The following is a 14,195-nucleotide window of genomic DNA, read 5'->3' as shown; positions in this document are numbered from 1 at the left end:
ATACCTCCCTGCATAAACCATTTACTACTAAGTAGCAGGGATTGTCAGACCCTCATTAGTGCATCATACACAGGTGGCAGTCAACCAGTTAATAATCCAAATAATTATTCAGTGTGTTAAGCAAGCATACAGTATCAAACTTATGTACATTAAATCTGTACCATGTACCTTGCTCTGTCCTGAGCTTATTCACACTACAAAATACGTGTAGAAAAGATAGTACTGCATTGTGCGGAAGCGTAAATAAGAAGAAACTTTCAGGATTTGTGCTGATATTGTGTGTCTTGAAAAATGTCATAAAACGTATGAAAAAAACTCTTATGTACACATGCCAGCACAGATTACTATTTCATATCTATGACCTCCCTTAAACTTTACAAACTGTTACTGCAACGGGACACTGATTTTTGATAGGCAACATGCGATTTCTGATGGTGGCTGAGTGCTTTAATGAGCGACCTAAATGCATGCTTCAAAAAGTATACTGTTTTTTTTTCCCTGAAGAGTACATTATTCTGGTATTACCACTTTCCTTGACTGCTAACTGTCTCATTCTCTTAAACTGTTAATACCAGATTCTGCTCTTATTGCTTTATCAAATTTCATAAAAAAGTTTCTCTTCATAAATTCTCACAAAATAAAATTAAGAGAAGAAAGTACATCATAATTAACAGCGGATGAGGAAAAGGAATGCACAATTCCCTACTTACATTCTGCTCATGAGGCAATGATGCAGTGTGCCTGCTCTCGGGTGAGTTCTGTGAGCTAGTCATCACTCACACTTCAAGCTGACGGAGAAGTTTAGTAACAACCTGAACTTCTGCAACAGGAAGTGTTTAACCTTTTTCCTTCTCACTCAAGCTCAGGGGGTGTTTCTGGGACAGCATAACCTGAAATAATAAAGGCAGAAATTAGGCAATCCATCTTGTGCTGTTACTACACATATTAAGCAGAAGGGTTCCTTAATGCAGTTTCACAAATCCAGTGAATGGAAGGCAACATTTTCGGATTATATTTTAATTCAAACATGATAAGTCTGACAAAATAACTGCCATAAGATCAGCGCACACAACAGGCAAAAGTTAAGAATTACTACTTACTTAGGTCTGTAGTCATGAATTATAAATAATTAATCCATCAACTTGCTTATGCTAGAAAAGAAACAGTATTGTCAGACACAAAACCACCACAATAACAGAAATTAAAGATACCTTTCCATTAGTCTGTTATGGGATTTCTCTCCAATAAAGATGTGGGGTGAAATTCATAGAAATCTTGAGTACTACACAAAGTCTCAAAGTGACTTTGTGTAGTACACAAAAGGCTTGTAATTAAGGCCACCCTTTTGAAAAAGGTAGCAGGAAATCTGTCTGCTTAAAATACATGGCAAGGCTTAATGATGCCTGCTGTGATCACTTGTCTAATATGTTCTTATGTTCTTCTCTGCTTTGTAGTACAGGGTCAAGCTCTACAGAGCAGTTAAGGTTTTACTAGTTGCAAGTAAATCCAACAATCTGTCAGTTTAGACAATGCAAATGATTCATAAATCTTATCCTTAAAATATTAAAATCTTACCAATAAAGCTCTGCTAAGCATAATTCAACTTTTCCATCCATGTTATGTCACTAACTGCTTTTTGAACTAAATATTGTAGCACATTCCTGCATCTGTAAATATACACACGTTGTGTGTGTGTGTGTGTGTGTGTGTGTGTGTGTGTGTGTGTGTGTGTGTGTGTGTGTGTGTGTGCTCGCACGCGTATACATTTATTTATTTTTAGCATGTCTTTGTACCTGTAAATATATTTTGTTCATTTCTCAGGTAACCCTGGCTGTCACTGCAAATGTTCCACTGACATCAGTGCACCACCTCAGTAAACAAATACAAATAAATAAATAACATATATTAAATTATGCTTTTGAGTACTCCCAGTGCACTACTCTGCAGGGATCCTTGAGTAGTTTGCAGATTTGGAGATCTCCATCCCATGAAAAAGTGCAGAAGTGTACTGCAATGCACTAGCAATTAATTCTGCTGCACATGCTGGCCCCAATTCCAAAAGACTTGCTCTCAGTTTTAAGTGATTACTTACACCGAGACCAGGCTGACAGCAGGTGCTCTGTGATCTGGTCCCTATACTAAGCCTGGTTATAGATAGGCCTTACACAGAAGTAAGCCACTTACACTGAGAGCAGGTCTTTCGGAATCAGAGCAGACTTACACTGAGTTCAACTCTTTTGGAATCTTGCCCATTGTTTCTAACGAGTGAATATGCCGAGACTGCAGATCCAGGTCAGTACGTTTGTTAACAGTATGTGTACGAGTCACGAGTCTGTATGTAAATATATAAGGTAGAAGGTGTGTGTGTGTGTGTGTGTGTGTGTGTGTGTGTGTGTGTGTGTGTGTGTGTGTGTGTGTATGCTGCATCCTCTTTGCCATACAGTGAAATGCAACTTGTTACATCTCCATTCAGAACCCCCCACTGCAAGGCACAAATCCAGTGAGTGAAGTACAGCATGAGTACAGAATTATGCAGAATGTCAAAGCTCTAGTTAGATAATGAATGTAATTGATGAGGAATGAGGTTTAAGGGAAGGCAGGAATTAAGCAAGTTGTATAATGCTGGAGTGAATGATAACTGTTAAACAGAAAACATATGTATGATGAAGGAAAATGAAAAATATCTGCTATGGTTTATTTTCTTTTCTCTGATGAAGTTGGTGGAATAAAGTCTTTGAAGCTTTTGAGTTGCCTGCCTGCTTCTACACTACAAGGATATCCTTTATTGTGCCGGAGAATACTTTTTATTTTTTGTTGGTGCTTCCTTTTTGGTTACAAGTTATTTTCTTTTCTATTATTGTATATTCACCTATTCTGCCATTCTCAACAATATAAGAATTTAATAAAGGTATTTAAAAAATGCTCTTGTAAAACAGCTATCAAACTGCCAGTTAAAGTTAAAAAAAATCTTACTAATCAGTTTCATCATTGCCAAAGAAAATGTAAAAAAATAACACCTGCTTTGTTGTGTGTGTGTGTGTGTGTGTGTGTGTGTGTGTGTGTGTGTGTGTGTGTGTGTGTGTGTGCACGTGTGTGCCTGTGTTAATTCAGTGCTGCTATAAACTGCAACACAAGGTGTCACAACTTCACTCTGATGTTCTGCCATTTCAGAGCTCTGGTCAGACAGGTACAGAGGAATATAGCACTATTTTGCTATTCTGTCTGACAACACAAAACAGAATTTAACAGCTCCAGTCAGAATGGGACTATATTAATTCCGTGAAAGACGTATTCATTGAATACATCTTCAGCGAACACCAGCTGCCAAAATTCACTTCAGCGAACCGCAGAATTTTTCCTATGGTTCACAAACACTTGCCCACCAACCATCTGGAACACACAACAGACTAAATCAAATCAACCCAAGTGGGGAGCTTTGCCCCCACACCCCCCTAACTATATACACCAGCTTTGAGATCACTACAGTGGGGAAAAGGGCAAAGTTGAGGTGATGGCCAAATATGTGCGAACAGTTGAACAATGGGAAAAATTCTTCGGCTCGCTGAAGTGAATTTTGGCAGCTGGTGTTAGCTGAAGACATACGTATACGATGAATATGTCTTTCGTGGAACTAATACAGACTCATAAGAACACTATTACCACACTAAATGCTGCCTTCCTGACTTACTTTAAACACACAAACACACACTCATGCATATTTATACATGTGTATGTGTGTCGGTGTATATATATATATATATATATATATATATATATATATATATGTGTGTGTATGTATATATATATATATATATATATATATATATATATACGTCTAACATACATACGTTGCACAGACATACATGTGTGTTTAAGATACATTTGTGAAGATTTCTATGGCACTCATGCAAGCAGTTGTTTATAAACTGATGAGATGAGTGATTATTACACATATAAATCAGGCCTTTTTTGGCTTTCCCCTGCACATTGCCCCATGGCTCCTCTAACCTTCACTCAACTGGCCTATTCCCATTGGTGGGGCAGAAGCATGGTATTCCTGGGCCAGATGAGATCTATATCCCATTCATTCCTAACCAAGAATCCCAGTCAGCCTTATGTTCCCCAGCAAGAGTCAGGTGGTAGGACGCAGGCCTACTTGCTGGTCCTAAGGGCAAACTATCCTCTTTCTATGGAAGCACCCCACTCCCTGCTGGCTCTTCTGAACTAGCAATCACTAGTTTCTCCTCGGCTACATAGTGCAAATGCTCTGATGGCAGCATGGACTTAATTAGCTCAGGACACCACAAGGTAAAACTTAGTGTTCCTGCTAAATGTCACCTGTGTGGTGAGCCAAAACCACCTCCTTCCCCCAGGGATGGGCGAGTTGGCAGCTGTCAGTCACTTCCATCCTTCCCAACGATGTAAATTAGGTTTTAATGTTACTCAGCAACCATGCAAAGTATTCATGTCTCTAAACAGTATTAATCAAAACAGGACAACTTGCCTTATCTTAGCAGAGCAAGCTGTGATACTGCAAAGATTTATTTAAATTCTAAGGGTAGTTAAAGTTTTACAGAGGACAGGATATCAACAGACTAATTATGGATCACATATCAAGAATGCTCTCTCTGTGTCTATGTAAGACTTTTAATTACTCTAGTTTCCTCGCACATGCAACAGACATGATTAGATTGGCTGGCTACTCTAACAAATCAACCCTAGGTGTGTAATATGGAGCTTTTTCTCTCTAGGTCTCTACACAAGCAAATCTTTGGTTCATGGAATTAACGTAGCTAACAGAATAAAATTAAAATAAATAAACTATATGTCCTAATGCATAAAATGGCACTAACCCCTCATTGAACTGAGAATACCAAAGGAATAACAATTGTCTACTTACATTCTTGCAAGACTTGTAACCATCTCAACTGAGTAAACCTAGATGTTTAAATATGAAGGGTTGTTGTTGTGTCTTTCGGCTTTTCCCGGTTAGGGGGTTGCCACAGTAGAACTCCGGTCCACTAATGATTGGTAGTTGATTTTTACGTGCCGAGTTACCAGCCCTGACGCACAACCTTCAACGAAGGTACACCCATTCACGCATGTCTCCACGCAGAAGACGCTCTAGCTGAGAATCGAACCGGACAGCGTCTTACTGTGAGGCGACAATGCTACCGCAGCACCAACACCGCAGGTTTTTATGTTTAAATATGAAGGGTATAAGGCAAAAATAAAGGCAGGGACAAGTAGATACATTTGATCCACTCCTTTCAGATTTGTGTTACACCAAATTCTTGCTCACCTTATTACCTTCAATGACGAAAGACGAAATGGATAGTGAAAAAACCCTAGCAGATTTGAAAAATGTCAGTAACAGATTGCACATCTTGAAAACAGACCACATAATAATGTACTCATGTGGCTTATTTTCTAACAAGTATCTGACTAACAACCAAAGTGACAAGCTTGTGCCTGTGTGTGTGTGTGTGTGTGTGTGTGTGTGTGTGTGTGTGTGTGTGTGTGTGTTTAATATGATTAAAAAGATTAAAATATGTAACATTATGTTTTCCTTCTTTCATAACTTAAACCTTCTTTCATAACTTAAACCTCATTAAATTATTACTTTTGCATTACCCACATCTCTACACACAACCATAGAAACAGCATAAAATTCAAGGAATTGAAATAAGAACTCATGCAAATCACAAACATGCACCATGGCTCCTGGATAACTGTATCTGTTCTCTAGGATGAATAGTTGGCAAACACATAATATTAAAGAACAAAAAAGTTTCCACCAAAAAAAAAAGAAAGAAAGAAAAACAACAAAAAACAGGAAAACAAACAAAAAGCCTGGTTCCATTGTGTAGAAAGATGAAGCCCTAACTGTGATCTGGACAATCCAAACTTGAACAGTGACTCAGAATTTGGAACAGCTGGGAAGGGGAGAGAGGGAGTGAGCAGATGATGCTGACCTTCCCATCTTGGGAATCGCTTCAAGATAGCCAAATGCCATCATGCAAACAGGGGCTTGCGCGATACCAAGATTTCCAGGACTGGAGTTGTGTATAGTTAATCCCAAGCCAGTTATGGTAGCCCTCTTTATTGTGTGGATGTTCGCACATACATGCATTGAGAGTCTACAAGATATCCCATGCTAATGTAGGTGCTCATATCAGCCTCACAACAAATGCCTTCAATGGCATGCTGGTGAGGGCAAAAACCATCTTCATGGCAGCATGACTGATAGCCCCTCTGGTCAGTTCTCACTTTTGTGCTGGAATATTCATCACAGGAGAATGAATGGACTCAAATCCAAGACTCTGAGAGGAGCGGGAAGCCAGGAAGTATGAGAAACAAGATTTTCATTAAAAGGAAAGAAAAAAGTTTTCATTTAAATTCTGCTTATATACGTTAAGTTGCACTAGTAGTGACCTGTGTGGTTATACATCTTTGTAATTTTCTACTTTTTTCATGTTTGAGCCCAAACAAAGTTACCTGTCTGAGCATTTTTAGTTTGTTCTAGGACCTTAGTCTTGTAATTTCATTTGAAGTTGAAGGAAGATTGCACAGTAATGCAAGATCTTAGCATTATTGAAACATTATGCTGCACTTCTCTCTCTATAAATAGAATTACTTGTAAAAGCTAGTTGTTTGTATTTTTATCACTGTCTAGGGCCTTAGTCTTGTAGTTTCATTCACAATTGTGGCAGACCTGTGAATTACTGCTAGATTTGAGCCTCAGTCGTTTATTACTCAGTTTATTTATTATCGCCCCATAGCTATTCTCTCTCCACTCTCCAAAACAGTAGAGAGATGCAATCACTCTCAGGTCTCAGACTACCTCCTTACCAACAACCTCCTTTCCAATATTCAGCATAGTTTCCGACCAAACCATAGCACCACCACTGCCTTACTCTCCTTCACTAACACTATCCTTCAGCATAAAAACAATGGCTATCTCTCCTCTGCTACTTTCCTAGACCTATCTAAAGCATTTGACATGGTCCCACACAAACAACTCATCTCTGTCCTCAATAACCTATCTTTCTCTCAGTCAGTCACCAACTGGTTTCAGAGTTACCTGTCTGATTGCCAACAATCCGTTGTATGGCAGAATGACATATCTCCCCAACTACCTGTCTCTATAGGGGTTCCCCAAGGATCCTTCCTTGGACACCTACTCTTCTCTATTTTCACCAAAAATCTTGCCTCTGCCACCAAACATGGCACACTCATACAATACACAGATGACTCAACCATCATCTGCTCAGCCCAATCCCTACCCAAATTGCAAAAAGTCACACAGGACGCCTTTTCCTCTGTTGAAACTTGGTTATCCGATGCCCAATTAATACTCAACCCAAACAAAACTAAATTACTCATCTTCCAACCCAGTAAACATACTCAAAACAACTCTCACTTTAACATCACAGCAAAAGACAACACCACTATACACCCAACAGAACATACCAAATTGCTAGGAGTGGAAATAGACAATAAACTAAAATTTGACATTCTCATATCCATGACCATAAAAAAAGTCCACAAAAAACTAGGAGCGTTATACAGAAATAAGCAACTTCTCACCAAAGCAGCAAAGATTTCAGTAGCAAATTCCCACCTTATCTCCACCCTACTTTATGCCTCTCCAATATATACCAACCTAAGGCAATGTGATCTAAACAAGCTAGAGACCTGCTACAACAAAATCGCCAAATTCGCCACAGGGGCATCCTACCATAGTCACCACTGTCTTTCACTTGCTGAACTGGGCTGGCTTGAACTCCCTCACCTCCTTCAATGGTATCAACTCTCACTTGCCCAAAAACTAGTAAACCATCCACTAAATGTCCCATCCCTCCAGAATCTACTCCAACCCTATCGCACCACCAGACCACTAAGATCCAGCAACAAAAATCACTTGCAGATCACTAAAGCCAATAACTCTGCTGGTGAAGCACTATTCTCTTGCGCCATAGCCAAATTATGGAACTCCCTCCCACCCACAATTACCTCCACACCATCATGCACCCAATTCAAAGCTTTACTAAAAGTGCACCTAAAAACATGCTGGCTATGCCCTTGCAACTCCCACTCTAATATCACCCACCCCATCCAACCACTACCTTTCTTTCCACCCCACTAACTACCTTGATTATAGCAATCTCGGATGCTCATAAGCCTAGTACTTATTATACAGCAGGAACTTCTTATTGTAACAATTGTTAATGTCTGTTATGTACTTCGCAGATAAAATTTCTAGTTGTCTACTGATGTACTATGTTCTTCATCTGTAACTATGTTTGTAATTAATTGCTATATTAATCAAATTGTTAATCACTATGTAAATCCAATGTAACAACTGTCTGTTTATTTTAACTGTAGAGCTTTTCTCCCCAGGCCTCTGCTGAAAATGGACCTACGTCCAGTCGGACAGTCCTGGTCAACAAATGTAAATAAATAAATAAAATAAATTAAATTACTGCATTTTTCCATAAACAGAGTTACAGGTTAATTTCTACATAGCCTGGTGCCCTATTTTGTTGTGGGAATGCAGTAGTGGCAATATTGTGAATCCTGCTCCAGCAAAGGTGCTTCAGCTATTTATATTCCATTTGGCTGCTAGAGTCTTATATGTTGCTTATCATTAACCTGCTTAAAATTGCATTCCAGTGCTTTTATGTTTACTTTGCTACTGTTTTTCCCTGTTCTTTGTGCCTGCCCAGCCTCCGCTGAAGCATTAAGCTAATGTTTCTGAAATTTATCCTGCCTGGGTTCATTGACCTGTAGCTCAGAGCCATGGAACTAGAGTCCTATTATTGGCCTTTAGTGACTGAATCATTCGCTACCTAGTCTGTTTTTTGCAGCCTGAATTTTTCCCAGCCCTCTCATCTTTTTCCTATCGTTGATTTAAAAGTCTGTGTCTCTAATTTCTGCCCCTTATTGTAATATGACTTCCAAAGTCCTTCCCGCCTGTCTTTCATTGCTCATTTCTACAGAGTTCAGAAAAGCTTGTTGCCCTAGTCTGTATATAAGAAGTGTTTTTGTTGCATCCAGTGCCATCCAAGCAAAGCTAAGTACTTTTGATTGTTAACTTGCACTTGTATAAGTAGTCTCTGCTGAATGTTTTATCCTAGTCTGCCCCAATAAAGTACCCTTATTAGTTTGCCCCAATACAGCACCCACAATACCTTCTGTAAACCCTCAATACTCCACCACTAGTTAAAGGACTGGTCAAGGTGTACTTGCAGTTTCCTAATTTCTCTGTAGCTATCATGGTGGATATGGGTATCTTGAGACGATGTAGCAAATGTCTCGCGTCTACCAACAGCAACTTAATCCTTAAAGTAACAGCTACAGTATGCCAGATGTGTACTTACACAACGTCACTGGAAACCAAATTCCTGTATACAAGCATATATTTGTCAGAACAACCCTAGAAATGCCCACCACACATAACACATAGTGCACAACACACACCTAGACCAATGTATGCTGAGGAGCTTAAATGTAATCTTCATAAGCAACAAAAATCTCCCAGACTACCCATAGGCAAAGCTATTCCTCAGCAAATCCAAAAGCAGTCAGCAAAAGTAACACCTAACACCACACATACAGACAGCCACACATAATGCAGCCTCAAATACAAACTCCTTAAGGCAAGCAAACATACTTTCCAGGACTCTAGCCATAACTGACTCCACTGCAAGATGTACTGATCCCCTAACCATGCTGAACAAGAAGAAGGTAATGGTTAGTTGCCTATCTGGAGCCAGGATCCACTAAATTACACACATATACAAGTCATTATACCACAGGTACCAGTATGACTCCGTCATAGTCCATGTAGGTGTAACAGACTTGAAACGTACCTCCTTGGAATATATAAAGAGAGACATTACAGAGCTTTAGAACTATGTGTTTTAGGCTGTTATCAGCCTAGTATTGAGCAGCATACTACTTCACTGAGGATGACTTCAAAAAGTGGAGAAGGTTTAAAATCTAATATCTTCAGAAAATCAACATTTTCGAATACCTATTTACATTATTCCAGCAGCCATCCTGCTTATGTTAAATGGGGAGTAGTCATAGGTTCATAGGTTCATAGGTTCGTACTAGGCTATCTGCCCTAGAGCATTTATAAGCCTAGCCAGAGTGTGTGTGGCTTTCACCACCCCTTAGGATGAGAATACTACACCCTTTTAGGGTTTAGTTTACTGTGCCTCTGTCTAGTAGTGACACAGAGATGACCCCCGGGGTAAACCTACGATCTCCCATCCACTCGTCAAGATTTCTCTTGAATGGAGTTAGTGAGGGGCTCTGCCTAACATGGATTGGGATTCTGTTCCAGAGTGTACGGAGCCTCTGGGTTATGAATCTGTCCCTCCAGCATGTCCTATTTATTTCTGTGTTGAGGTTTAAGTCTCTTGCTCTCGTGGCTCTGACGGATTTGGATTTTCTGAGGTGGAGCATGTCCATTAATTCCGGATTGGACATGGCCTTGTACGTCAGGCACAGATCACCTCTGAGTAGGCGGTATGCGACTGAATAGAGCTGGAGTTTTTTCAGTCGGGCAGCATATGACATATGTTTAAGACCCTTTATCCTCTTGGTGAGGAACTTTTGGGGTCTTTCCAACTGCTGCAGGTGTCGGGTAAGATACATCCCAAATGGGGCATTGTACTCAATCATTGGCCTGATAAGAGAAGAGTACAGGGGCACAATGACCTCTCTTGATCTAGATGTGAAACCCTTCATGATCTTCTTCTTCTTCTTCTTTTCTTTTTTCGGTTAGGGGGGGGCCAGCGGATCCTTTTGTCCGCATTACTGACAGGCAGTGGAGTTTTTGGGGTTGTCGAAGCTGCCAGCCCGCCGCCCCACACCACAGGCACGCTCACACACGCACACCTACCTAGGGGGCCAAACCCTTTATGATAAGGTGGGCAATATAGAAGGTCTTCCTAACCACTTTGGCAATGTGAGTGTTAAATGAGAGGTTACTGTCAACTTGGGTCCCTAGGTCCCTGATTACCTCTTCCGTACTTAATGGATTACCACCTATGTGGTAATTTGTGGGTACCTTGTTTTTCCCAAAGGGTATGACTATACATTTTTTGGCGTTCAGCTTAAGGCCATGGCTCTGACACCAATTATCCATTTCTATGAGGCCTCTCTGAAGGATGTTTGTGTCCGCTGGAGTATCAATTATGGCGCCCAGTTTGCAGTCATCTGCGAACTTTGTCAGCCACAATCCTCCTATGTTTGCCTGTACCTCGGAAAAATAAATGCCGAACAAGAGGGGTCCCAGGACTGAGCCCTGTGGGACACTGCTTGTGACTGGCTTAGAGTCTGACATAGCTCCAGCAACTCTGACCCTGTGGGTTCTGTCCTTGAGCCAGTTTGCAATCCATCTTGTGACATATGGGTTTACATTTAAGCTGGTGAGTTTGTCTATGATGCTCGAGTGGGGTATTGTGTTGAAGGCTTTTGCAAGGTCAAGGTAGGCTGTGTGAACTGCCTTACCCTCATCAATGGCCTTAGTGACTGTTTCAAAAAAGTCGACCAAGTTCAAAGGCAGGATCTGCCCTTGACAAAGCCAAATTGGGTAGGATCCAATGTCTGTAGGTCCCCAATGTCTGTTTTATGAGTCCCATAATGATCCTCTTCAAAAAGCTTTGCAGACCAGGCTCGTGCTGCTTATGAGGCGGTAATTCCAGGGTCCCAAGCACACCACCTTGGTGAAGTGGGACCACACGTCACTCCCACTCTTTGGCATATCCTGTCCTATGGTAAGTAAAAGATAGCCTTATGTGTGGGTTTAGTTCCTCTTGGAGTTCATGTAGCACACAGCCCTGGACACTGTTCGGTCCCATTGATACTGTGTTTTTAGCTTTAGAGAGGGCGGCTCTCACCTGGGCATCTGAGATGTTAGGGAGGCTACACTCTGCTGGGATAGTTATTTCTCCTTTTGGGGGGGAGGGGGAGGAGAAATTTGCACTGAACCTTCTGCCAGAATGTTGGCAATGTCAGTGGGTTCAGTGTATTTTGTGTCATTTGGACTAACTCTGAGCATATCTGGGAGTTTCCACCCAGGTTTCTAACATAGCTAAAGAAGGCCTTGTGATTGTCTTTTGTGTCTTTTGCGATTTTTCTCTCAAAGTTGGCCTTGGATGATTTTATGAGTGATCGTAGTTTTTTGCTAGTACTGATCAGAGATGCCTTCCCTTTTAGGGATTTTGCTCTGTCATGTAGTAGCTTCCTCCTCCTGTTGTAAAGTTTGTTTATGGCTGGGGTCCACCAGACCGGCCTGCCTTTGGGGAATGGGTCTTGGTTTTATTTGGGATTGCATGATCCATGCATTCTTGAAGGTGCCTGTAGAAGGCATTTGCAAAGGATTCAGCAGTGTGGGTTGTGGTTTCCACTGGCCCAGGGGCCTTGAAGGATACCACTTCAGTCTTAAGAAGTGTGAAGTTGGCTTTTGAGAAGTTCTTCACTGTGGTCTTGTGCAGGGGTGGGGGGGGGATGTGGATTTCCAGTGAGATTAATTTATGGTCTGATCTTACCAAAGAGGGATATACTTCCGGTGTGGAGCATTTTGTCCCCATGTTTGTGATGATCAGGTTTAGTATATTGTCTCCTCTTGTGGGAATGGTGACTAGTTGTTCCATTGCATTTGAGTTTATGAATTCTAGGAACCTTTGGGCTAGGGTGTTGGGGCTTGAGTAATGTTCCCAGTCTATGTTTGGGTAGTTGAAGTCTCCCAATATGATGGTATTTGGAGAGACATTCATACTCTCCAGTGTCTTCAGGAAGGCTGTGTGGGGTTCCTGAGTTTGAGAGGGTGGTCTGTAGCATGCTACAAACTGTAAGGCAGTTTTGCCTATGGTTAGTTGCACCTGGATGGTCTCCGATGCTTAGTGCGTTGCCACTAACCTGGAGGTGTGGGTATCTTTGATGAATATGGATACTCCCCCTCCTTTTGTGGTTCGGTCCAACTTTTGGGGCGGAAAGCATGATATGAGGTAAAACCTGATAGTGCTGGGGTGCTCTCAGGAGCCTTGAACCAGGTTTCAGTCACTGCACAGACATCGATGTTCTCCATACTGAGGAGGGCTTCGAGGGCATGCATCTTGAGGTTTAGACTTCTGGCATTGAGCAGCATTACCCTTAGTTTTTTCCACTTGTGTTTTCTAGGGAGGTAGGTTTGTCATTTGAGCCTTGCCTAAAAAAGGCACTATGGGGGTGGCAAGAGCCTTGGCCAATATCCAGAAGCCCAGGGGTGACAGGTGCAAGCCATCCCTTGCGAAGTAGCATGCCATCCCAAGCAGACAGACATTGGATCCCCTTAGAATGACACCAGTAATTAAGCCAATTGTTAAAACTGATCATTTTGTCTTTGTACTGTGGCATCATTCTTGGTGAGGGTAAGATGCTGCTCAGGGTCAGGGTCATACCGGCCTGGGCTACATAATCAGAGAGCTCCTCTATGTCTCTTTTAATGTAGTCCAGGGAGGTATGTCTCAGGTCGTTCACACTGGCATGTACAATGACTGAGTCATATTTGTACTTGCTGTGGAGTGACTTGAGTGTTTGTGTTATGTGGCGGATTCTAGCTCCCGACAGGCAGCTTACTGTGACCTTTTCCTTGTTCAGTCTGATGAGCGGGACGTCAGTGTGTCTGACTATGGAGTCACCTATTACAAGTGTGTCTGGCATGTTGTTTGGCCTTAAGGGCTGTGACTGTTTAGCACACTGACTTTGTGAACTATGTGTTGCATGTGCTATGTCTTGAGGTGGTGGTTGCTTGGGTGTCTGCTTTGGATGCCTCTGTTGTTTTGGTAGATTTTTAATCAGCGCCTCCGAGTATGTTTTTGTGTGTTTATGTGTTTGGTTTGCAGTTGTGATAGTTCTATGTGAGACTGGGTTTGTGGTGTGCGTGGTTGCCTTCTCCTCCTGACTGGTCTTGGCAGTACTGAATTGAGAGAGCTCAGCCTCCAGTTTGGCTATATAGTTGCATCTCTCGCATATATTTGTATTTGTTGGGAGGAGGAGAGGGTTGTCTGTGTACATGAGGCAATTGTAACATTGCCTCAAGATTCAGATTCACCAGCTGAACAGGAGAGGCGCCAGCAACTGACCCTTGACATGCTAGAAATAGTGAAAAAGATTGCTGTGTAACTGAGTCAGAAAGG

The 14,195-nt window shown here is 41.5% G+C and overlaps 1 protein-coding gene across 3 annotated transcripts in view; it reads right to left on the bottom strand.

Moving 5' to 3' along the window:
- The window catches only part of SLC4A2 (solute carrier family 4 member 2), a 2,370,566-nt gene that overhangs the window by 1,570,417 nt on the left and 785,954 nt on the right, over positions 1-14,195 (bottom strand). For all 3 annotated transcript variants that reach the window (XM_044067584.1, XM_044067586.1, XM_044067587.1), the window contains one exon: positions 711-890. In XM_044067584.1, coding sequence (XP_043923519.1) covers positions 711-773 — 63 coding nt within the window. In that variant the 5' untranslated portion in view covers positions 774-890. The remainder of the gene's footprint in view (positions 1-710; positions 891-14,195) is intronic.

The sequence above is a fragment of the Protopterus annectens genome, chromosome 3.part1, assembly GCF_019279795.1.
Source record: "Protopterus annectens isolate FY-2018-M chromosome 3.part1, PAN1.0, whole genome shotgun sequence".
NCBI lineage: Eukaryota > Metazoa > Chordata > Ceratodontiformes > Protopteridae > Protopterus > Protopterus annectens.
The sequence above is the reverse complement of the archived record's forward strand: the minus strand, read 5'-3'. Positions and strand labels throughout refer to the sequence as shown.